Source organism: Hippopotamus amphibius, chromosome 11, assembly GCF_030028045.1.
Source record: "Hippopotamus amphibius kiboko isolate mHipAmp2 chromosome 11, mHipAmp2.hap2, whole genome shotgun sequence".
NCBI lineage: Eukaryota > Metazoa > Chordata > Mammalia > Artiodactyla > Hippopotamidae > Hippopotamus > Hippopotamus amphibius.
This window is the reverse complement of record NC_080196.1, coordinates 2,056,240-2,082,369: the sequence shown is the minus strand read 5'-3', so window position 1 is coordinate 2,082,369 and position 26,130 is coordinate 2,056,240. Positions and strand designations below refer to the sequence as shown.

The following is a 26,130-nucleotide window of genomic DNA, read 5'->3' as shown; positions in this document are numbered from 1 at the left end:
ACTTTTAAGCAATAGCCTTTCTGCTCTTTTAGTAAAGAGAGACAAAAAGGCATATTTTTTATCTTCACCAGCCCGAAGTGTTGACGGAAAGGCACCCAGGTGTGTGGAGGTGACCAGAGATCTGAGGACAAGGCGCGCCTTCCTTGTGGGGTCCAGGGCCCCAGGCGAGGGCTGTCGTCAGCGTCTCCACTTCTCTGTGAACAATGTGATGACTAGAAAGAGCACTGCACGCTCGTCCCTCAGATAAAAGGCGCCGTGCAACTTCAGCTCCACTTAGAGCCGCGGTCGTGAACAGTACAAATGCTTCACCAAACATTTACCTGAGAGCAAAGTACCCCATGAGAGGAATTTATTTTTTAAGACAATGGTAGAAATTCACAGCAATATTACAAAATCAGATTTAATTTTTGTAGCTATGAAAGAGGATGCTTATGCCATTATTGGTGATGGATTAGGAGCAGTTTGTGGGGAGACGCAAGGGGCCTGGGAAGGCTGGAGAACTGGAGGGTGACCCGTGGGTGGGTTTCAAAGGCAGCACCAGGCTCAAGCCCCAAGCTCAGGAGTCACAGGTCATGTGTCCTCGGAGACACTGTCATTGTAGGAAGTCTTCTACTAACTTGTTGAATTCATCTGCAAAACGTAAATGCAGGTTGTGCTTGCCTTCTGGCATCAGATGCAACCTAAAAAAAAGCTTATAATTAATGACACATCATTAAAAAGCCTGTTACCTCCCTAACATTTCATGAAAACCTCAAGTGAGAAACTGCCGTTTTTTTTTTTTTTCCCTGTGACTCCTGTTAGGGAGAAAGTGTCAGGTACATCTTATGAACGTTCCCAGAATAGACTTACAGCCCAGAGGTTGACTTAACAGTGACAGAGCACAGACACTGTACTTGAAATTGAATCACCTAAGAAATGGTTTGACTGTAAACCTGACTGAGAGTGGGAGATGCGATCTGGCGGTTCCTTAAGAAGAAAATCATTTTAATAACACTGATCTTGAAAAAGGGTTGGAAAAATGTTAAAAATATGAGTGTCCAGAATCCACTGGATTGGAGCTTCTTGGAGTAAGCCACGAGGGTGAGTCAAAAACTATCCGCATTCCAGCTGTAGAATTTACAGAAGTTTTAGCATAACCGGAGTGCGGATAGTTTTTGACTCACCCTCCTACGTAGTGGGAAAACCCAAACCAGGATTCACAGCCCCCGCAGGCCTGTCATTCAAAGTTCCCAATCACCCACCATTTTGGAGGACTGGGTAAGTCTGCATGCAAGCCACCACACAAAGGGCAAGACAGTGCTCCTGAGGCTCCTGAGGGCGGCAGGAGCCTGCGGCAGCCCCTGCCCCACCGCGGCGCGGCAGCCACAGGGACACCGCGCCATCCTTGGGAGGCTGCTTCCTTTCAACAGGGTTTTGCTCAAATGTGGCTGGCCTGCAATTTCTTTAATAAAGGCCGACTTCATTGAGTTCTACATTTTATTTATTGGCTATAGAAGTGCAGGCAAAATAAGTTTTAAACAAAATAAAGGTTCTAGGATGTAAGCACAAGCGTCCACAATCACAATAGGACTACACTGGGGCAAAATGCCAGTTACCGCATTGCCTGCGTCTCTGCTCTTCCCACAGCGGAGGGCTGAGAGCTCTAGGGACCTCAGTGAACATTAGGGAGGACACGTGGTGGTGGCGGGGCTTGGAACAAAGCTGTCCCTGGGCGACGCTGGGCCTCTTGTAACTGACCACATGGTGCGGGGGGTACCCAGCCTATCAAGATCATCAACTTGAGAGGAGGATCTGTTGCTGGCATCTTTCTGAGGCCCTGGGGAAGGTTAATGATGCCATTAACAATAACAGGGCATCCCCAAGTCAACGTTAGTGCTGTTCAGAAAAGGATGAGCTGGGCTTCCTAGGTGGCGCAGTGGTTGGGAATCCGCCTGCCAATGTAGAGGACATGAGTTCAATCCCTGCTCCAGGAAGATCCCACATGCCACGGAGCAACTAAGCCCGTGCGCCCAAAAAAAAAAAAAAAAAGAAAAGGATGAGCTGCACCACCCCGGAGAAAGGACCAGCTGCCCTCCAGAGGGACAGGGCTCACAGCGACACTCATGGCCTCCGCTCTCAGGAGACAGAAGAGACCCAACAGCGAGGATGCTGGCAGACAGAAGGGCACGTCTGGGTGACCCCGCACTGTCCGACGCGGACCGCGCTTGACTCTGAAGCAGAGGCCCCGCCCTGCCGAACCTGCAAGTCCTCCTCTGTGGGAAGCCAGCCCGCTTCTATTACTTGTTCAGACTCCCAAGAGGGAAGGAGAGAGACCAGCTGTGAATCCCGTCTTTTTAGCCTCAGTGCTGTCTGTGCTCTCCAAGTAGTAACCTCAGTCTCAAGGAATAAAAACGAGCCACCTTGTTAAACTATACGGGAGCCCTCTACTGAGGTGCTGACACTGAGAATGGCTCAGGACGGCACGCACAGACAGGTGGACAAGTCAGGGTACGAAAGAACGGGCTCCGCTCCCTAACAGCTGTGGGGTCATTTCGGGTCCTCAGCACAGCCCTCCCTGAGGTCTGACGCAGGAATCCCCACCCCTGAGCTGCTGTGCTCCTCTCCGGACAGCAGCGCCCGCGGCGCGTGTAGACGCGGGGCTGCCGGGGCAGTGTGGCCGCTGGTGCTGACCCAGACTCGCGCCCAGGTAACAAAGGGTCGAATCACACGCTCAGAGGGTGGTTTTCAAACCATCACACTTTCCAGGAAAAGCAGCAGGAAATTCCCCACCGCCAGACACACCGCCCAGCTGGAGAGGACGCACCCCTCGGGGGGAGAGGCCAGATCCTATTTGCCGGGGCAGGTTCCTCGCTGCGTGTGGTACCTTTAGGAAAAGAGATGTGACTCTGGAGCCCCTCTAAGTCTCCCTCCACGTCTGCTTGAGTCCTTGCAGGGTGCTCCCTACAGGCGAGCGGGCGAAGGAGACACAGGCTGAAGGCGCCGCGCTATGGGGCAAGACAAGCCGGTCTCACCAGCGTGGTTCTCTACTGGCGAGTGACGGCATCTCCCTGAACTGAACCACCGCTGCTCTCCTGGGAAGTGGGGACAGTAACAGCGTCCACCCTGCAGGGTTGTTCTGAAGATGAAATTATCTCTGGGTGCACAGTGAACACTGAACACGTCTGCTATTCGTCCACTATGCTATCTGTACTTTGCTTCAGCATACGAGAGTCCTTAGTAAGGTCCAAGGTACACACAGCGGGGTGACAGCCTGCTCCGACTGGGATGCTAATTACACGCGTACTGGCCACTGCCATCAGCTGCAATGGAAGGTTCCTACCAGGCGCAGTGAGGAACCTGCCCCAGCAAACAGGACCTGGCACCTACCCCGAGGGATCCGTCCTCTCCCAGCTGAGGGCTGTGTCTGGCGGTGGGGAACCTCCACCTCACGCCTGCAAGGGCGCAGCTCCCCCAGCCTGCCTTGGAAGTCTAGGGCCATCTTCCCACTGCCAGCCAGACTGGATGAGGCCAGGAAGCCGCAGAGCGAGGCCCTGCTGTGATCAGACAGAGGCCAGCAGCTGGCCCACGACCTAGGAGACCGGGCACCCTTAGCCCTACCACCGCCAGGCCAAGACCTCTGAGGACAGCTCTTGCCAGTCGCCCTCCGGCAGGGTGAGGGTTGGGTTTATGGGTCAGCTGGGCTGGCCGGCAGGTGCCCAGACATTTGGTTGAACACGACGCTGGGTGTGTCTGCGAGGGGGCTGTGGGATGAGATTCACGTTTGCATCATTCGACAGACACCGCAGGTGGCCCTCCCCACGCGGGTGGGCCTCACCCAATCAGCTGAAGGCTCCGAAAGCACAAAAGGCCGGCCCCACCCTGAGCAGAAGGAACGCCTCCTGCCCGCCTGTCTTCAAACTGGGACACTGGGACGCCGGCCTCTTCCTGCCTTCAGACGCGAACGGATACATCCGCTCCCTGTGGTTCTCAGGTCTTCAGAGCCAGACTGAACCTCCCCCTCCGCTCTCCCGGCCTCAGCGGCGGACCCCTCAGCCTCTGCACCCACACGAGCCAGTTCCTGGTTCCTCTAGGAAACCAACCTTCTCTCTCTTTCTAGGTATGTACACACACACTCACACATCAGCATGGACTGGGACCACGGGCATCGCACCTCAGTCCCCGGGCCTGAGCACCCACCCAACCCAGCACGCCCCCCGACGGAGGCGGCCGCTGTGTGCATGTTCTCACTAGTCTACACGTGCACGTGTGTCCCACTCACTCCTCTGAGCTACCCGAGACAACTGGCATCACCACCCCCATGTGACACCCAGGAAACAGGTACAGACACACACCTGCTCACGGGCCCCAACCCGGGGCCATCAGAATCCCTGCTGTGATGCTAGTCACCACGGCTTGGGACCCCCACATCCCGACACGGCTCCACATGACACCCCGTTTCCCACCCAAGGCGCCACCTCTTGGCCCACGTGGACTCGGGCCCTCGTTCTCACCTGCCGGGTCTGCTCTCTGGCCCCAGAGCCGGCAGGTGGACGCTGCACCGCACTTTCTGGGCTTGAGCCACCACTCAGGGCCCCCTGCCACCCGCAGATGTGGCCGTGTGCTGCTCGCATTCTTTCTTTCCACCCGCAGATGTGGCCGTGTGCTGCTCGCATTCTTTCTTTCCACCCGCAGATGTGGCCGTGTGCTGCTCGCATTTTTTCTTTCCATGTGTACCAAGAGCTCTGAGATGCCATACCAGACTGCAACCAGGATAGAGGCTGGCATGCTCACTGCTGCTAAAAAGGTATCCACAGGGGCCATGTGGCTTCAGAAAGGGGAGTGATTGGAAGAGCATAAGGAGGAGACATCTGCGTTGTGACTGGAAGGAGGGGTGCCCCTGGCCAGACAAGGATGGGGCGAGGGGTACAGAAGGTTCCCAGGCAAGGCCTGTCACGTGATCTCCCAGATCCTGACCTCTGTTGGGCCCCCAATTCCCGAGATCTGAGCACCTCCTCAGAAACATGTTAAGGGCTGAACCATGTCCCCCAATTCACTGTGGAAGTCCTAACCCCAGGACCTTGGGGTGTGACCTTGCTTGGATATCAGGTCTTTAAAGAGGTGATTACGATACAATGAGGTCATACAGGTGGGCCCTAACCTAATCTGACAGGTGTCCTTATGAGAACAAATCAGGACACAGACACACACAGAGACGACCGTGTGAGGACACAGGGAGAAGGTGGCGTCTACCAGCCAAGGAGAGCGGCCTGAGAAGGAACCAGCCCTGCACACACCTTGATCTTGGACCTCCAGCCTCCAGACTGAGGGAATAAATGCCTGTGGTTTCAGCTGTTCACCGTGTGGTCTGTGTTACAGCAGCCGGAGCTGATGCACGCACACACACGGCAAGCACCCCGCCTCTTCACTGGCTGTGTGCTCACATCCACTGTGAAGCCCCACCCTCTCCTGAGCCCGTGGGCCCCTCTGCCTCTGGGGGCCCGTCCACTCCAGCCCCGAAGGGTCTGCTCAACGCAAACTCCGACAGCGCACTGGGCTGCCCCGTGGCCCTGTGTGCTGGCAACAGGAGGTGCCCGAGCAGAGGCTGGCCAGCCAGGCAGGTGGCAGCGCCAGAGCCGTGCAACCTAGGAGGGAGGGCTGGCCGGGAGGGGATGCCCAGGGCAGGGACGCCCAGGGCGGGGCAGGGTCTGCTCCCCGCCACCGCTGCAGCCAGAGCAGCCCTTATCTTAGGCCTTGTATCTGGGACTTCTGCACAAGGGCTGTGAGGAGGAAGGGCTCAACTGCCTGAAAACGAATCTTACAATCCATGAACGTCAGTGATCTCTGAGGCCTCTCTGTCTCCAGGAAATGCTGATTCTTCTCCAGCAAAGAGAACAGAGAGAGACAAATGGACACAGGCAGGAAGCGGGCCTGCGGAACGCCCACCCTTCTAGGAGAGAAAGGCATTTGTTTCATACCTGACATCTATTTGTAGTAAAATCTTTGAGGCGACAGACTGCGTCCTTAACTACGAATGTACATGGCCAGGAAACGAAACCCCAAGTTCAACAGAAGCACCCTGCCCTTGGAGTTGCTTCCCTGGGGTCAGAAGGCCTGTGCACAGAGTGGAGGAGGACCTGGCTGCTCAAGAATCAGCCCTCCTTTTGTGGGTCCAAAATCAACCGCCGTGTTTTAGGGCCACGCCCAACATAAAGCGCTCTTCCGCAGAGGAAGGGGGAGAGCGCGACAGGCGGCCAGCTTTACAGTCACTGCAGTGACACGCCACTCTCTGCTCAGTTTCTCCAGAGTCCTGCTCTAAGAAAACGACCTGCCATCAAAGAGCGCACTGAAACCATTAACATCTGAACAGTCAGGGAATATCTTCCTCCCATATTGATGTGTTCTGTTGCTAGGCGATGGGTCCGCAATAGAATTCCTAAATTAAACTTTCTTGCAGACTTTTACTGGACCTGGCTCTCAAAGGGAACACACTGCATGTACCATGAGTGGCCGTGCGCAAACACCTGTCACTTCTGAGGCTAAAGACAATTAACCAGGTCAACAAGTATGCAAGCCAGGCGTCTTATCACAGTAAAATAAGAGTATGTTTATGGGAGGCAGCTGTGCTGGCGGGGGGGCCACTATACTAGGCGGAAAAAAGCCTCACATTTGTCCTTTACTAGCCATGCAGCCCTGGGAGATTACTTAGCACGTCTCAGCCTTGATTTCCCATCTGTAAATCAGGACGAACACTTCTTCCATAAGGCTGGTGTGAAGTATAATTGGGTATCATATGTAAAATGCCTTTTAAAATATAAAATGCTATTTGGACATAGGAATTACACAGGTTTATAAGTAATGATATTTTACTGTAAAATAAGAAGCATGTTCCCTACATTTAAAAATTCTCTGAGAAATTTTTTAAAATTATCATGGAACAAACAGTACGATTAGGAAGTAGAAGAACTGTTTCTGCGTCTACTTTCCCTGCTGGACTGCGGGAACGCTCAGCTCAGGGACCGCTCCCGAGCTGCCGGGCAGCGCTGGCCCGCAGTGGGCATCAGGAGTGGCTCATGGAGGCAGGAAGGATGTTCCCAGGTCACTACTAAAGCCAATTGCCAAAGAATTCTACACAATTCCAAAGATGTCCTGAGTAATGACAGCATCTCTGGAATTAATATACAGTCTCTGAAGGGGTCAAACCTCACTTGGGTGTTTATTTTCCAGTATCTTTGTTCTGAAAAAAACAAACCCAGGCCACTACCTCCTGGTCACACCTGGTTTTCTCCTTCGGGACGTGCATCACTGCTTATCAAGGAAATACTGAGTTTATTCAAGGTGGGAGTCTCATCTTGATATAAGCACCAGCAGAGGCTGGCTCCCGTGTCAGCCCAAGTGTGTACATTAGAAACTGCTGCTTCGCAGCGAAATAAGCGGGATTAGAGAGCAGAACTTCTGCTGACTTGTCTTACTAGGCTCTCCGGCTCCCAGGCTGTTGGCAGAAGCGAGGCTGCGCAGACAAGGAACATGTCTCCGCCGCTTAATCGAATGGGCCACCAACACGGCCGGCCTGGCAGACGCTGCTGTGTTGTGATTCTGAGTAACAGGTTCTCCTTTGACGTGTACATATTTGAGGTTTAAATAACACAGAAAGTTTACAACATAATTTTAAGTGGGGAAAAAAGCAGGAAACAGAATTGCATACCGAGTATGACTGTATCTATGTTAAAAAAATACTAGAAAGGAGAAACACACAAATGCTAAGAACAGGCATTTAGATGGATAGCAAGCAACACTCGATTTGTCTTCTTCCTTTGATTTCACAAACTCTCTTTACTGGGTAGGTGGTGCTTTCACAAAGAAAGCTCCCCAATGACAGGCGACTGTCTAGGCTGACGTGTGCAGCCCCCAGAGCTCCTGCCCTCGGACTCCGGGGCTCCTCAGCCCCGTTCCCCAAATACAGCGGGACGACTGGTGGACACGGGCAAAATGGGGCGGGGTGCACCTTAAAAACCCAACCTCCGTGCTTCTCCCCCTCCTACAGCTTCTCCCGTTTACCTCCCAAGCTCCCAGGGCAGAGCGCTGGCTAGAGCCCGACTCACCGTGACCCTCTCACGTGTCTGTGTATGAAGTCGGCATGGAAACGGGGGACCAGAGGATCCTTCTCGCCGTGCACGATGAGGGTGGGGCACTGAACCAGGGGCAGCAGGTGCCGACAGATGCTACCTGGAAGACACAGAGGCTCTGCTTTGCCGGGACCCTCCTCGGAGTGGGGAGGAGCGGAGCTCGGGCAGGCAGCCCCCGCCCCGCCCCGCCGCCCGCCCCTTAGCATCCATCTCCAAGAGACTGGCCTGGATCAGAGGGGATCTGAGGGCCTTCAGCTCTCACACTCTTTGGGGTTCCTTTTCTGTTTCTCTGCTGGCTTCTTTTAAGCTCTATTCGTGAACAAGCAGTCTTGCCTGATTTAAATTCACACTTCATGTAAAACAGTTAAAACAAAAAACCTACAAGTCTCTACATTACACGGGGCCGTTCCCTGTTTGCCAAACAACAGTAGGTACCTGGCATCTGAAAAGCTTCTCCTTTGAAATAATGTCTTCAGTGGGGCCCATCTGGCCCGCCAGCCTGTGTCCCTCACAGTGAAGCTACGTCAGACACGTAGAAGCTGCTGTCCATCCCTCCTGCCTCCCGGCACCCCTGACCGACAGAGGCCCTCACCCCGATGAACGACAGCATTTCTCAGGCTCATAGGGCACACGCAGGGCTCCAGTTGCTGTCCTGCCATTTCCTGCTGGGGAATCTTGGTGGTTTCTTAACCCCAGGAGTTTCGGCCCTTCTCGGTCAATCAGGGACCATCACAGCTCCCTGGGGTGGCCATGCAGCTAAGAGGCGATGCCTTGCTCCCAGCAGCCACCCTCCGAGCCAGCCCTGTCTTCTTCCCGCCGCCCTGAGAAAGCCGGGGGCCCCCGGGGGCCGTCCCCTCCTCTGGAGGGCGAGGTTGCTGCCTGCTGGCCCTGGGGTGGCCATGCCTGCTACTGGGCAGCCCCACGCGATGATAAACCCCATGTTTCCAAGCCCGCCCCACGTGTCAGGAGCCATGCAAACGACTCGACACCCGCGATACACAGGAGACGCAGCTGTTAACTCATATAACAGATACAATTACTTGTAATCACGTATTTTTACAATAGTGATGACTCTACACTAGGCACTCTGTAGCTGGTGCCACACAGAGCCGAACACACGTCATCACGTGTGATGTAGCCTCATTTAATAATATACACACACCCTCACGCGTGTGACCTCATGCACAGTATATATAAAACTTTACACATATGACCTCACATCATACATATATAAAACCTCACACACACACACACAACACACATAACCTCCCGCTTTATACACACACGTGTATGGATAAAGACACCTCACCTCACATACAAAACCCTCACAGCAGCTTCCCGGGGGGGGGGGTTCCCAGAACGGCCACTCAGAGGGCGAAGTGATCGGCCTGAACCCGCTCAGACAGCAGCCACGGGGCAGAGCCAGAGCCCACCCCGGGCCTGTCTGACTCCAGATCCGGCCACTGAGCCCCAGGGTGAGCTGAGCTGAGCTGAGCAGCCACAGCCCCGAGCACGAGAAAAGGCCTCGCGCCGAGGGGAGCGGAGAGGGCCGCGAGCGAGCAGGCCGGCGGCAGACCAGGCGCACACGGCCAGACCCTCCACGTGACGACATTTTCTCCCTCACGTTTCCTTTTAAACAGACGTCACGTTCTAGAGTTTTGGGTTTACAGCAGAATTGAGCAGAAGGCGCAGCTCCCGTGCAGCCCCGCCCCCACACCCCCTCCCCATCAGACACTTGCGACAACAGATGAGCCTGCACCGACCGCCGCCAGCACCCTGAGCCCGTGGTTCTCCGCAGGCACACGCTCTGGGGCGCACGCTTGGGGGGTCTGGACCAATGCACACGACATGGATGCAATTACGACACGACAGAGCGCCTCGCTGTCCTGAAGCCCCTGCGTGGCCGTGCTCGGAGGGGCCGTGGGATCTCGCCGTCTGGCCCATCTTTTAACCAGGTTGTTTTTTTATTGTTCCGTTTTAAGCGTTTCTGTATATCTGGATACACGTCCTTCAGCAAATACTTTCTCCCAGCCTGTGGCTGCTCTTTTCATTCTGAAACACGTTTCGAGGAGCCGTTTCTATGGACGGACACTACCTCTGAACAGGATATACTTGCTGTTTTGAACTTAAACCAAAAAAGTAACATTCCCAAACGTCCTTCTCATTATGAACGTTTTGACAAATGACTCACTGTGGAAATGACTGCTGAATAGACCAAACTGGTCCCTGAATCACAACAATTTTCTAATTGAATGTGCTTCAAGATTAGACCTTACCTAGTCTCTATTCTTTCAGCAATTAGAAAAGTGAGAGATTACAAATCTAAATAGCTATAAAAAATAGACTTTAATTCAGAATTTCTCTTCAGGATGTCCATTCTTCCCATTATTGGAAATCATGTTAATTTTTCAGATGCAGACAGGAAGACACTGGTCACAGCTGAAGTGACACGACTTAGCTCTGAAGGTGGGAGAGGACTGAACGCTGTTCCTCATACTAACTCTGGGGCTGAAGGTCATGACAGAGGGTCCCTCCTTTCCTGTCCCAGTGACAGAGGAGGTGGTGGGGTGGCACCTGTAAGTGCGAGAAGGGAGAATCTGGTGTATGTTGCAGCTTTCTGTTTTCTAATTACCCATCCTGAAATCAGAAAGTGAAGAGTATCTGAGGCTTCTGCAGAATTATTTTGCCATCACACACACACAGGATTCAAAGGAAAAAAGACAGTCTATTACAAGAGACTCCACAATGCGACCTTCTGCACACACAGTCCACCTCTGGGGCAAGGCGGGTGTGTCACACAAGAATGCATGTTGTACACGATCACCAGCACCCTCTGTTCACACATCAGTGTGCGAGACTGTGGGTGAGCACGTTGATCCCCGAGGAATCCCGAGTGTCGGGGTGGGGGCCTCGAGGGGCCCCTCTCACGGCGCAAAGGGGCGGCTCAGCGGCTCACGAAACCTACCATCCGGAAGATGCTTAAACTGCTTTATGCCATCCACCCACTTCTCACAGGTTCTGGCCAAGTAGTTGAACCCATAGAGGGCTTCCAGAGGCTTCCTCGTCCTCTCACTCCACTGAGAAACGTCTCGGATACCTGAAAGAGAGACGTGTGGGCGAGAACGGGTTTAGTCTGGGACTAGAGCTCGCCTGTAGACACTCAGAGCCGCGGCGCCGGCTGTGCTGCCGGCAGGGAAGGCTCCCGTCCCCACGGGGCTGGGCTGGCTTCGCCCAGGTCGGCCAGGCCTTCCCCGCCCCGCCCTCTGTCCCTCAGCTCAGCGCGGCGCACTCCCAGGGGCTTCTCTGCGCGTCCGTGGTGAGTGCCGGCTCCCGCCAAGACGTGGGCTCCTGGGTGGGGTTTTGCTTTGTTCTGGCGCCCACTGCGGCCCTCGGGCACAAGAGAGGCACCAGCAGACTCTCCGCAAGTACATGAAGTTAGATCTACATGAATGCTTTCAGTTAAAGGTATAAGATAAAAGCAGACACTCCCCCAGTCAGGGTCGTCTGAGCGAAAACGACATTATTTATGCCAGGAGTTTTCTCGGAACTGCATCCGTGTACGTTGAGACAGGCACACACAGCACTCCCTCTAACCTCTGCCACCGTGGACACACGTGTGGGTGTAAATACTGGCTACACACTCCATCACAGGTGACCCTCTGTCAGCAAAGGACATAATGGCTACAAACCGCCTGTGCAACGAAGAAGTGAATTCAATCCCTTAACCCAGTTTTTTCCATACTTCTTTAAACAGACGGTGATAACGTACAGAATCTAACACTCCTGAGCGTATGAAATCTCGCTTATCGAGAGCTGCACACACAGTGCTTCTCCTCCACGACACAGCGTGAAGCCGACCTGATGGCAGCGACTTCACGGCAGGTGGAACGAAGCCACGCAGCGCTCTGGACGGCGCAGGCACCGGGCAGGCGCCCCCCACGCACGGCGAGGGGAAATACGTGCATGGAGTGAAACTGCTCCTCTCCGCCGCCACTGCCGGCCGAGGCGGGCTCACCCGAGAGAGACCGTGCCTGCCTTTCTCCCACGCACGCCTCCAAACCCGCACACGGACCCGCAGGCGGAGGACGGCGCCCTGCTCTGCACTAAGCTGAGAACACTTCACGCGGGGTGGGTGCTGGGGAGGTGGGAGATGCAGAGAAGAAGCCCGACACACCAGAGGTGGGCGGAGATTTGGGAAGGAGAAGGAGTGGTGGAGGGAGGAAGAGGAAAGAGGAGCCGGCCCAGGGGCGCGGAGCCGGCCAGTGAAACATTCCCTGCAGACAGCTCTGCCCTTGGCTGCGTAGCGGACCACACCCTCTGGAAGGCCCTACTGCAGTGGAACAACTCGCTCTTTCATAATGTAAAATTTCTGTTGCATTGCTGGAGTTTGCAGTAACGGATGGAAACTAGAGTATGAGTTTGAGCGTGTTATGTGTGTGTAAGAGAAAGAGAACCCTGAAAACAGACCAAAGCGTGGTAAGAGCACCCAAAGGCAGGGCTGCTCCAGGGGAAGGTGACTGTTGGCTGGGGGAGGGTGGACACGGCTGAACCTGAGATGGAAATGGCCCCAACCTGGTACCCTCTATGGTTCCCAAGAGCAGCAAATGGACCTCCTCTCTGAAGGGAAGTGTTCTCAATTTACCCTTGCTGTCTTTTTTGTTTTCTCCTCATCAAAGATCACAAGGCAATCGGAATCGTTGTAAAGCTAATGGAACAGCAAAAAGTTAGAAGAGAAAGCTTAAGAAATCACACAGAACCCTACACACAGAGACACAGAGATGAACAGAAACAGGGAGATGGAAAGACAGTCTACAAAGTTCAATCACTGCCTGAAGGAGGGAAGGGGAGGGAGGGGGAAGGAGGGAGGGGGAAGGAGGGAGGGGGAAGGAGGGAGGGGGAAGGAGGGAGGGGGAAGGAGGGAGGGGGAAGGAGGGAGGAGGGGAAGGGAGAGGGGGAGAGGGAGAGAGGGAGGGAAGGGACTTCACTGTCAGAGGGAATCAGCAGGTGACAGTGGTTCTCAGAACTGATAAAAGAATCCAGAGGAAAGTTAAAAGTAGCTCAAACAGGATGCATAAAAAGAAATCCGGGGCTTCCTAGGTGGCGCAGAGGTTAGGAATCCGCCTGCCAATGCAGAGGTCACGGGTTTGATCCTAGCTCCAGGAAGATCCCACATGCCGCGGAGCAACTAAGCCCGTGTGCCAAAAAAAAAAAAAAAAAAAGAAATCCGACAGGGAGTAATAAAACAGCCATGTACGGAAGAAAAAGAGCAAATCTGAAAAAACTGCCAGAGATAAGACAGGTCACTCCAAAGGATGGAAAGTCAGACCCACAACAGCAGGTAAGGGAGGCAGAAGACACCATAATCACCAGCAGAAAAAATAAGTTTCCATTTCTACTTCTGAACTCAGCCAAACAATGTTTCAAGAGTGAGGGTGAAATAGACATTTTAAAGTAAAAGCTGAGTTGACAATTAGCAGATCTGCCCTTTAGGAACTTCCCAAGAGCAACTTCAGGGAAGAGAGACAGGCCCTTAGACGGGAGACGTGAGAGGAGAGGAGGAAAGGAGAGCAAAGAGCTGACCGACACGCTGGCAAACGAAAGAGCGGCTCAGCGCCCCCGTCACTTGTACCTCAACTAAACCTCACCCAGGGGATGAGGACAGCCACTGCACCGCTTCCTCACAGTAAACTTCAATACCTCTGTCCATAAAGAAAGCAAACAGACAAGCCACGGACTGCTAACGCAACTACTAACCAGCAAGGGGTGGGTACAGATTCTAAAACCCCAAAACCAAAACACCTTGCAAACCAATCACACTGTGATAACATCAGAAGTGCTCTAGGCTTGAGGTGGGTGGAGAGTCCTGGGTGCTTGTTCTGCAGTCATACTTCAAAACATACACCCGTGAAACATACTGCATTATTTACCTGTATCAAATATGACACAATACAAATGCAGAAATCAATAGAAAGACATGAATAGGTAAAATACAGAAGCAGAAACCTCTATGGTGCATAAGCACATGAAAAGATTCTCAATTCTCATTAATAACAGGAAAATGCAAATTAAGTCACCCAATAAAACCACCTTACACCCATTTGGTGGGCCAGACTAAGAACACTGATGCTTTCAAGTTCTTGGTGAGGACGTCAGTTGAGGTGGTGGAAGATTAAGTTTCTCTTGCTGGAAAGTGATCTGCCGCCTGTAAGTGGCACGTCTGCAAACACGGTGCCCGCCACCCCGGCAAGGGTGTCCTCCTGGGGAGACCACCACGCACAAGGATGTCACAGCACGGCTAAGAGAGGGAGCCTGAAGGGCATCAGGTGTGCCCAGCGGACACAACACCGCGACATCCTCAGAAGTGAATCTTAGAGACAGCACTCTAAGAAAACTATGTGAGAAAAAGGAGACACAAGGTATGAAAAAATGACATAAGGTATGAAGTCACCTTGTTTAGCTCAAAAACAAATAAAACTAAATTATATGTCGTTTAGGAATAGAAACGTGACAACAGTGTTTTCAAAAAGGCACAAGGGAGCTTCCTAGGTGGCGCAGTGGTTGAGAATCCGCCTACCAATGCAGGGGACACGGGTTCGATCCCTGCTCCAGGAAGATCCCACATGCCGCGGAGCAACGAAGCCCATGCGCCACAACTACTGAGCCTGCGCTTTAGAGCCCGTGATCCACAACTATTAAGCCCACGTGTTGCAACTACTGAAGCCCATGCGCCTAGAGCCTGTGCTCCGCAACGAGAAGCCACGGCAATAAGGAGCCTGTGCATCGCAACAAAGAGTAGCCCCCACTCACTGCAACCAAAAAGAAAGCCCGTGCACAGCAAAAAAAGACCCAACACAGCCAATAAAATAAAAAAAAAAATTAAAAAAAAGGCACAGGGACGGCCGGGCCGCTCAGGCCAGAAGCAGCACGTGGGCCAGCAGTACCCCCCACCCCCCATGCGCCTCGCTGGGTCTGAGGGCGTCTCTGTCCACTCACGCCATGTGTGCTGCAGTATGTGGACTAAATAGTATACAATTAAATTAAAAATTCAATTACAAAATGATCTAAAGAAAAATATTATACAATATATGTTATATATTTAATTTATACATATGCTATAAATATATAATTTATATAAAATTTATAAATATATATAACATCATTTGTATGTGTTATATTAGAGTATATGTTCTATTATATACGATATATATTAAAACCATCTGCACTCTGGCTGTAGAATTTATAGAAATTTTAATACAACTGGAGTGCGGATCATTTTTGACTCACCCTCGTATATATTTTAAAGTTTATCCTTTAATGTATATTTAAAAGGGAGCAGAAGCAAATGATGGGACATCCACCTCAGTGAGGAGACCCTCCCAAGGAGGGTTTTGTTTGTTTTTTAGTTTCGTTACGATAAATTCGGACAAACTGGGGCAACGGGGTTCAGGAGTGGTGGTGATACAAAAGAGGGCAGCCTGGGGCAGGGCTGGGGACTGTCACCGCCCTGGTGTCATCTCCTGAAGAGAAAACAGAGGGGCCAAGGGCTGGACACTGGGGGGGGGGGGGGCTGCCAGTTTCACTTTTTTGGCCCCAGGGACCCCCAGATCTCAGTGAGCCCTCCTCCCATCCTGAGGGCCCAGGGGTCTCAATGTGGGCAGCTTGCTGGGGGCTAAGCAACTCCCGAGTTGCCAACTGGAACGCCACGACTGGGTGCCCGGGAGGTGAGACGGCCACCCGTACAGGCCCCGGGCAGCAACCCCAGGGCAGGGGGGGACACCTCCTCGTGGTCCCCAGGACCCGCAGCGCTGGTCTCCTCCATCAGAGCCTCAGCCTCACACAAACAGGCAGTGGCGAGGTCTGCCCACGGGCTGCCCCCTGCCAGCCCCCATTCTCCCGTCTCTAAAAATTCTCAAAGATAAGCTTGAAGGATAACCTGAAAAAACATGAATGGCACAATCACTCTTTATCAACATGTACGGTTTCACATTTGAATACAACGTTCCCTTCGCACTCAGGGTACTTGGAATGAGGCTTCATGAACACTTCACGCCAACCCCTCCTTCCTTGAGGGCCACTATCACAGCAGGAAGTACACGTGACGTAGCCTTTTCCAGAGTCATAAAAAGTGTCCCTTTTGCAAACAGGAAACTTTAAAACACAGCCTAGTTAAACTGTACTACTTTCCTGAGAACTCATCCTCTTCCCATGAGACGTGACATGTCACCACACATCAAAACGAGGCCTGGGAAGGGGCAGGGGAGGGGGCTGCTCTCCAGGGGGGAGGGACCTACCCTGATAAAGCTCCTCATCCTGGTCAGTCACGTAGGCGTTGGCGCCCCAAATCACCATCTTGTGGATGCAGGACGGGTACCTTGCAGCTGCAATGAGGGCTGTTATCCCACCGTCGCTCCACCCCAGCAGGGAGACTTTCTTAAACTTCAGTGCCTGTGACAGATACAACGAAATGCACAGCACAGGTTACGGCTCCTCGATGCTGAGCGAACCTGACGCGTGATGATCAGAATCAACACGGCTGTGGGGTGTGGCGTGTCCACGGGTCATTAAAGAAAAATCCTAGAGTCCACCACTTAGTGACATAAATGTTTCTCTGTTAGCTGTGGTGTAATATGATTGTCATTAAGACCTGAGGACACAGTATTGTTTTGAATGATGATGGAACTACATCTTCCGGTTGGATAAAGTCTCAAGGAACCGGAAACAACGGAGGTCAGCTGTACTTGGACATGACAATGTGCGTGCGTCCACGCGGGCCTGAGCGAAGACTCTGAAGACAGGCGCGCAGATCAGAGAGTCGCTGCCTCTGGTGAAGCCACTGACTGCACCTGTGGGAAGACCTGGCTCGAGGAAGGCCGGGGGAGCAGGAGGATGGGGCGGTGCCGTTAGTCCTCGGGGGAATCAGCCAGGCTCTGAGAATGTGTTTGACACGGAAAACGAGCAAAGATTCCATCTAAGAGACGCTGCTGAGAAGCAAACACTGAACAACTGGGGAAATGGAAGAATGAACAAATGCCAGTCCAGGACATCTGCTGGTGGGACTACAAATAGGCGTCACTACTACAGATAACAGCTGGGCCCTGTCTTGCGAAATGGATATTGGCATCTCCCACTGCCCAGCAAGCCATCTCCTAGATGTGCATGGAGCTCTCTCACACGCACCCCAGGACAGGTCCAGGAAGTCCACACCAGCACTGTTTACAACAGCAAAACACGAGCGCCACAGCGTCCACGCACAGCAGTGTGTTCACTGCACTTCCGTGAGGCAACTCAGAAACTATCGACCATCAGAAGAGAGGGGAACTAAGACAGAGTATGGACTACTAAGTGCCTATTAGAAGACTGAAGTAAATTTGTTTATTGGCTTGGAAGTATCTCCTCGATTGACTGTCCAATGAAACAGTAAGCTGGAATAGCATCAGGTATGGTCGGATGCCATCAACGCAAAGCTGCGTACTTATATATGTAATAAGTGCATATTATACTATATACGCCCAGAAAGGCAGAGCCTCAGTCTTGGTAGCAGTAGCTCTAAATAGTTAGATTGTGGGATACATCTACTTTCCTCTTTATAACTGTCTGAACTCTTTGAATGCTCTACAGAAGTCACGTGGTATTACCCTTGAAGAAGTAACAAACAAAAACAAAATAAATGAAGACAGGCCCAGCTAACCTCCCCCCCGCCGGGCTCTTGCCTAAGGTACCCACCTTCATCAAATCCACTGCATCTTTTGCATCCCTTTCGAAGAATTCCACTGGGAAATCTCTGTCTGGGGGTCTGGAGAGTCCGTACCCTCGGGGGTCCCAGGCAACCACCGTGAAGAGCTTCTTACTCAGGTTCTCAATCTGAGGTCCAAAATCAGTCTCTCCACTGCCTAAAAGTAGTCACTGGGTTACACGCCAGTAAGCACTTTGTTTCAAGCCCACCACAGCAAAACCAGAAACAACTACAATCTTAAAGTAACTAGTTTCTGCTCAAAGTCAGACCTCAGCTGTAACCAGCACAGCAGCCTGGCAGAGCCGGACCCACCACTTCCTTTCCTGCCGGTTCAGACCTGCCCCCTGCCCCCTAGTGGCCACTCTGAGGAGCACAGAGGCCCTGATTCTTTTGGTCCAGTATTATTTCAGCACGTTTGCTCTCTCTTCAGCTTAACGGTCCTTTTTATACATAAAAAAAAAAAAAGAAAGAAAGAAATGAAAAGAAGAATTCATGAGACAGCATAGAAATAAACTTACTGATTGAAACATGCTTCCGGGTTATTTTCTCTTTCTTTTTTTAAAAATGACTGTTACAAATGAGAGAGCTCTTAATATCTATAGACACATTAATGAGATTTGATTCTACTTATTCAAAGCAGAATTCTAAAATCCCAGATGTCTTTTACTAAGCTAATGTGAATAGCCCTGAAGATTTTATTTTCTGGTTATAACTAGAACCAGAAAATTAAACTAACACACTGAAATGAGGGGGGGAAGGCAGGGTGTGGAGGGAAAAAATCAAATCAGTTTGTTTCATGACAACAGTATGCAACAGTGCGTATTAGCAAGTAGAGCCATGTTCTCAAGCCGGGGGTGGACTTGACCGGCAGTCCCCAGCCCGCCCACAGTCACGGCCACCGTGGGCACAGGCAGGGTTGTCTTGGGTGGTCCCCACAGTGTGGAAGGCCAGCCTCCCAAGAAGCCCAGTCCAGGGGCAAGTCAGCATCTCATTTCTAAGCTCTGCTTCATTTCTGAGGACTCAGCTCAGGCCACAAAATGGATACTAAACATCTTGCCTAAAAAACTGGCTATTATTAGATGTCTTTCAAGATGCCGTAGGATCATTTAACGTCATCAAGGATGCTAATGTCACTCTTCCTGACAGGATACATCTTCCTCGACATCAGGTAAATCATCCAGAAAACCCAAGCCACAGACGTAACAGGATTCAAGAGCATGCCTACTGCTCGGACACCTGAAGCTCCTCTCATGATCCCTGAACTGGAGGGTCTTCCAGGGAACTACCCTGAAGGAGGGCCAGGAGCTGAGAAAGGGGAAAAGGCAACAGTAACTCAGGACCGATTTCAGAAATAGTAAGACCCGCCCTTCCCAGCACACGGGTATACATTTGAAGACCAGTGCAAAGAATACTAAAACCTTAACAGAACTATGTTAAGGAATAGTCACCAGCATATGACACCTGAGGAGGAAACGCACCAACACCTGTGCCCATGGACAGGGACTGGGTGCTGGGGACAGTAGTTTGGGGGGGAACTTGCTGTTTGACTTTTGAATCTGGTTAATGTTTTGCACAAGCAAAAATTGCCAAAAGCCTTTTATACCTGGGTCCTGACAGCAACACTGAAATAATGGCAAGCTAAGCGGGCCAACTGTTCACTGCTGCAGCTGTCAGCCACCGGAGCAAGCGTCCTCCTCCACTGCAATAGCTCGGGGGGAGAAAGCCACTAAACACCATCTGGACAGAGCGGCCTCAGTAGCTGCAGCAGCACCTCAACCAGCGGAGGCTACCCTGGCTGGAACCACCACGTGACGGAAACATCTTAGCGTTTTACTTTTAGGAGATAAGTATATACTGGGATTACTTAACTAAATTAAAAATAAAACAATACTAAAACCCTTGAAACCAAATGTGAGATGCCCTGGGATCACTGGAAATTCCCCCCGAACTTTCTACATCTAAACTGCTCGTCTGTGAGAGGAGATCGCCATCCATGCGGCTTTACCACCCTTGTTCACACCAAACTAATCCTGACCTTCAGAAAGGCTACGTTAAGCCCAGGTCTGTTCTTAGCTCTGATCTTAACTGGACATGGAGTCAAGCAGGGCAGGGTAATCAGTCCCACTTTTAGCAGCAGAAGCCTCACACTCTGGAACCCCTCAATTGCAGGCAAACGGGGCCAGCTGGTCACCCACTCCTCTCCTTCCTTCACCCACCCTTTCCTCCCCCACCCGTTTCCTTGACCCGCCATCCTCCCGAGTTGTAAGCAACTAACAGTGTTGGACTTGCATGGGAGAACACCGGATATTTAAAGGAATGAGAACTGCATAAAGTAGCAAGGTATCTTTCCACATCACCTAAAATTGACCGTAGCAAATATTACTTAAATCATCTCAGCAAAGCACTACAGTTCATCATCAAGCTTGGGCATCTAGGATCGCAGGGCATTTGGTAAAAAGCTGCAGACCCAGCATTCCCGGGAGCAGCAGGACCACGTGCTCGCCGTCTCCGGTCCGCAGGTAGTGCAGGTGGACGCCATTCACAGCCACCCTGGCGGAGGTCACGGAGGAGCTGAAAGACACAAGCCCCACCCCCAGAGGACTGCTGAGCGGCACAAACGTGAGGGCAAGGCCGCGCTTCTGCACCCGCCCCGAGCCACGCGGATTACTCTGACACGTGCTTCAGTTTTCCAGACCTAAGAAGGGACCAGTGTGTTTCTTCCCTACCCCACTGCAAATCTGGGCTGTGTCTTCATGTCTGAACAGCCTACAGCACCAGCTCAAGGCTTACCCCACAGAAGCACCAAGAGGCCTGCTGAAGTCAGTGGCTACACAGGCCACCCCACAGGCCCATGCCTGGGAAGCTCCCCAGGGCATCCAGGTGCAGGCTGACACAGGAGCCCTCCAGTGGAACGCAAGATGGGCACTGACACAGACCCTGGAGCCACTCATCAGGGCCTCAGCAGGTCCAGAGGAGCCACCTGGATCTTCGGATGCATTGGCGGCCTTTCCAAGGATGAGGCTGGTTGCAGGGTCCAGAGGGAAGGCCCTGAGCCCAAGGCTGTCCTCTAGCCAGCCACACGAGGGCCGTGGTCAGGAATGCCCGTCTGCACTGACGTGGCCAGGCGGGTTTTAAGATGTTGAAATGTTTCTGTGTTGACTGTTAAGTAGGCGGGTCCATACCAAGAGCCTCCCCACCCCCAGCCCTCCCTGGCCCAAGACCCCCACGTGGCAGCATCCACCCGTGTGCCACGCCAGGGGCTTTGCCCTGGGCGACCTCCCCAGCTGCTCTCCCGGAAGCTCCAGGACAACCATGTGGGGGTGCCCAGCAACACAGCACGTACAAGGCCCTGCGTCAGGCCCGCAGGGCCTCCTGCCAACTCCCCAGTGGGGTGGGTGACACTCAAGGGGACACGACAGCACGCCAGGCTGGATGCTGGGACGAGCGTGCCGGATGCAGGCACATCGAGTCTGAAACACACGATTTCTGGAAAAATACAACAGACCTGACATAACGACAAGCTCATTATCTACAGAAATATTACGGAGGAGCAACGACAGGGCCACCGAGCCATGGTCGCATCACCCAGACCCTGGCGTTACCCGTGATTAACGCCCAGAGCCCCGGGGCAGCTCCAGGATCAAGATAAAGGCGAGTGATGCTTCCGCTGATGGGGTCGTCTCGGGAAAACGCCGCCTTACTGACGCATCTGCTCTGCGCGCCATCCAGCTGGAGAGACGGAGTTGTCCACACACCCTCTGGGAGGGGGAAGCTGTTAGACAGCTGCGTTCAGCACAGGAACGAGGCAGCTCTCTGGACAGACAGAAAGACGCCCAGCGCTCGCTCGCTCAGCTCAGGGAGACTGTGCACCTCTACCACTCATGCCCTCAAGGTTTTCCAGGGGCCCCCTTCCTTGCAGCGTGAAGGACATGCTTGTAGAGGCATTCTGGGCAGTAAGGATGTCATGTACAATGAGAGGGGCCCCCCCACCGTCCAATCTTTCTCGGTGTCCAAGCCAGTGGGTTTCACGACGGGGAGCTGCTGGCTCTCAGGCCTGCATCCCTCCAGGGCTGGGAGCCGCCGGCTCACATGGGCTTCCCTTTCGAGGTCCGTCTGAGGTCTCTCCTGCCAAAAGCCTCTGACTTCCCTCTGTGCTTGGCTATATCTGTGTTTTAATTCCATATTTCTTTTCCTCTAGTTATCCCTCTCCCACATTCTTCTGGCTGCCTAAGAATACAGAAAAAAAAACGGGCAGTCTAGAATTGGGCGTGATGTCAGGGAAGAGTTACTAAGGCCGAGGACTTTGAAGGCAGCGTCAAAGAGAGAGAGATCCCATCAGGTTTGGGTAGAGGTACCTGGAGAAGACTGAAAAACTAGCATTTGAGATGAACTTCCAAGATGGGTAAAATTCTGGAGACAGAATGTGGTGGGGAGGGTACTTCTAGAAGAACTGGCATGATCAAAGGCCCAGGAGCTGGGGACATATGTGGGGACAAGGCAGGTTCAGCCTGGCAGGAGTGTGGGGGCACAGAGGGAGCAAAGGCTGTGGCTGATGGTGAAGGGGTCTGCAGCAGGCTCTCAGGACAGGAAGCAGGCCTGGTGCTTTGTCACCAACCCCATCTGTCATCACCCCAATCTGCCATCCCCCGGGGTTCACGGAGGCCCCCACACCTGGCATCCAACTCCAGGCTGGGCAGACAGCACAGAGAACTGTTCATGAACAAGAGCAGCTCAACGTCAAACACAAGAAAAAAGTTTTCTTTTAAAAAATAATAGTTATTGAATGACCGTCCACATAAATACACTTGAAATGAGTGTTGCATCTTCACTCCAGCTTATCACAGGGCTCTCCGATGACAGTCCTCCGACAAACACTGTTAGAAGAGCACTGAGAGAACCAGGCTGCAGCGGCCAGGCCTCGGAAGGGGCCTGACGTGCTCATCACCTTGAACCCCATTCAAGACACCACATTTTCTAAACTCTCAGGGAGGAAAAAGGATAGATACAAATACTTCAGAAAACGTAACAAAAATGAACCCCTTTCTCTTGGGCTGTCCGTTTACTGTTCACCACTCCCTCCCTCCCATTAATCGCGTCTCTAACCCAGGTGTTCTTAAGCAGGTGTGTTCATGAGAGTCACCTGTGGTATGGAGACACACCTGTCTGGGACAATCCCGGGAGACCACGGGGCGATTCCAGGGTCGCGCCCTGGCGTGTGCCTTCTAACACACCAGACACTGCCACCTGCCACCCTACTCACTCACTCGCGCATATCCTGGGCCCCCACCTTGTGCTGCGCGCCCCATGTTGCCTGGGGGTTGGCAGGCATGACCGTTCAATGCGCAACCGGCAGGACTCCGCAGTGTGCCAAGTATTATGGCAGAAGCTGGGGGAGACGGGAGGCTCCGGGGTGCACGCGGCAGACAACACATTCACCACGTCTCCAGCAAAGCCTTCAGAGCCGCCCACCCGGCCCCTTTTAGGACAGCACTTCCCGCCCCCACGACGCCAGTGGGGCTCCAGCTGAGATCCGAGTCAGCTGGCAAGCCTCCCACTCTCCGCACACCCAGGCTGCGTTAAGCCGCAGTCGGGGGTGGGAGCCAGGCACCCGCACTTTAAACTCCCCGAGACTCCGAGAGACAGCTAAGGCTGACAAAGAGGCTACCGAGCTGGTTCCTGAGAGGAGACAAACGTCCTCTCTGCTTTTCAAACCCAGCCTGGAGGGAGGCCTGCTCAGCCAGGAGAGCCCAGGTTCGCGGTCCCGGATCCCTCCCCTGGGAGCCGGTGGAGCAAGTCTGCGCAGTGGAAGCGGGTCAGCTGCCACGTCCTTCCTGATGAGGGGCTGAGCTGCCTCCTGATGGGGGAGAGATTACGGTGGGCGCAGGCAAGACTCTAACCGCTCCGGGCAAATAATTAAACTAGAACAAACATCTAGTTTAATTGTTAAACTAGATACCGTCCTCTGATAACAGCTCACTCATCTCGTTCATTTTGCTATGTGATGCACATTAGACTTAACCTAATTTTACCGCTGAGGAAGCTCAGGGTTAGAGCTTAGGTTAGGGGCCCCAGTCACTCTGCTGGTAATTGCAAAGTCAAAATGAGCACCTGAATGCCAACACCTGGAATGTCCACATTTTTGCTCAGGAAGAAAAATGGGGGCCACTGAATAAGATGCGTCCTCATTTTGAAAGCCCTACATATTCTCTGTACCTTTATGTTCAGCTGTTTCTTTTGTAAATTTTTTCCAAGTAACCATTAGCTACAATAAAGTATTAGCAACCCCCATGCTTGAATTAACATGAATTTTGTTGACTTATTTTTACATCTTTTATACACTGTATCATTATTGATTATAACTACTAATTACTTAATTCCTACTATGTCCCAGGCCTTCTACACTCAGGCCTCTTCATTCATTGTCTCAAATCCTAGGCTCGGAGAGGGTGAATAACTTGCTCCTGTTCGTGCTTTTTCCGTAACCTCACGGCCGAACAGTCCCCAGCGGGGCCACCCTCACACTCGCTGCCGGACAGAGGCGGGGGCAGGCGCCAGGGGAAGGTGGGTCACTGACTCTCAGGCGGAGCGTCCCCAGGTTGAACCGGAAAACCTCTCTCTTCAGGCAGGCTGTTAGGGTGTGCACGTTATTCATATTGTAACTGCACGTAACACCCAATTTCAGGTAGAAATGGCTTTTCTGACCAGGCCCTGGGATAAACCACTTTCCAAGTTATGAAACATGAAGAGTCAGAGTTCCAAACAGCAGGCTTACAGAGAAGGTTTTGGAACACAACTCAGCTGTAGGCTGGGCACCAAGTGCTCTGAAGCGAAGGTCTTACAGGAGTGCTTTTACCTACTTACTGGGGGCTGGATTCTTGTTTCAGGATTAGCCAATACCACTGCTTGTCTTCCCCATTACAGGTCATATCAATTCGCAACTGCATTTATAAAACAGTAGTTCAAAATCCAGAGAAACCTGTCTCCAGAGATATTTCAGGAGGAATGATCTGCACTGCTTAGTGGATGCTGCAACCCTTACACAGCCTGTTGCAACCGATAAGCAATCACAGCAACCCTGTCAATCCCGTTCTGCAAACAGGAAACTGGATAAATGGGCATTTTCCAAGTTGACTTACAGAGCTGCAGACATTGACATATTTTTCCATCTGTATCAAGAGTCCTGAAAACCTTCTAAAAGACCTAAAATGATAATAAAATCAACTCTGAAACTCAAGAACCAATCACAATATAAAAGCGTAAAGGTGGTCAGACCCTTCCTTTCTCCTAAATGAGACGCTTCCCCACGAGGTAAAGAGACGCTGTGAAGGCCAGGTACCTTCCCAGGCATGAGCGGAACTGACCCATCGGCGGCTAGCGGGACACACGCCGCGCGTGTGCGCAGATCCACATGTTCTGCCCACTACCACTCGGGACCAAGGGCACCCACGTTGAAGACTGGGGGTCAGGGATGAATCCAGATTTTTGCTGTTGCGCTACCTCAAGGTCGGTGGGGATGGGGGTGTCGGTGGAGAGAACCGCAGGCTCTTGGGCGTCTCCACAACCTGCGCCCTCAGCCGCTCGGGGAGCCGGGCCCAGGAATCTGCATTTTCCCCGGCTCCCCAGGGGACGCCCCCGCACGCCGAAGCCCGAGGCGGGCAAGCGGCGGGCGGAAGACCCGGGGCCCGCGACTCCCGGAGCTGATGGGGCGCCGGCACCGCCGGGCTGGCCGGGAGCGCGGGCCTCGGCGCGCAGGACCCCGGGGCCGCCCCGCCGCCCGCGCTCCCGCGGCCGCGCCCGGGTCACGGCTCGAGGGGCGAGGGGCCGGCGAGGCCCCGACCACGCGCGGCCCCAACCCGGGCCCCGGTCAGCGGCTCCCCTCCCGCCGCCCCGAGCGCGCGGACGAGGACGCGGGCACCCCGGGGGGCCGCGGCGCCACTACCTGAGCGCGGCCGCGGGCCCGGGTCGCGGGACGCGGATCCCGGGCTTCAGGGCCGAGAGGAGGAGCCGCAGCCGCCGCGCGCCCCGGCCGCCCAGCGCCGCCGCCATGGTTCCTGGGCGGGTCCGCGCTAGGAGCACGCATGCGCAGGGTCTCCCGGCCGCCTGCGTCCGCCCCGCCCCGCCCCTAACGCGCCTGCGCCGTGCCCGCGGGCCTCCCTGGGCCCGCCCCGCCGCCCCGCCGCCCCGCCGCCCCGCCGCCCCGCCGCCCCGCCGCCCCGCCGCCCCGCCGCCCCGCCCCTAACGCGCCTGCGCCGAGCCCGCGGGCCTCCCTGGGCCCGCCCCGCCGCCCCGCCGCCC

The 26,130-nt window shown here is 53.4% G+C and overlaps 1 protein-coding gene across 4 annotated transcripts; it reads right to left on the bottom strand.

Annotated features, from left to right (window-relative positions):
• Positions 1-315: 315 nt before the first annotated feature.
• On the bottom strand, positions 316-25,894 carry BPHL (biphenyl hydrolase like). 4 transcript variants are annotated; one of them, XM_057698934.1, is made up of 7 exons: positions 25,775-25,894; positions 20,303-20,406; positions 17,826-17,992; positions 16,394-16,547; positions 11,068-11,199; positions 8,079-8,202; positions 316-680 (listed from the first exon to the last, which is right to left on the bottom strand). In XM_057698934.1, the coding sequence occupies exons 1-7, from the start codon at positions 25,879-25,881 to the stop codon at positions 593-595; spliced, it is 876 nt and encodes a 291-aa protein (XP_057554917.1). In that variant the 5' UTR covers positions 25,882-25,894; the 3' UTR covers positions 316-592. The 4 variants fall into 4 exon arrangements, with proteins under 4 accessions (XP_057554917.1, XP_057554920.1, XP_057554919.1 ...); XM_057698935.1 differs by lacking the exon at positions 316-680 and adding an exon at positions 5,663-7,589 and having other exon boundaries at positions 25,775-25,889; XM_057698937.1 differs by lacking the exon at positions 8,079-8,202 and having other exon boundaries at positions 25,775-25,889.
• Between the last annotated feature and the right edge of the window lie 236 nt (positions 25,895-26,130).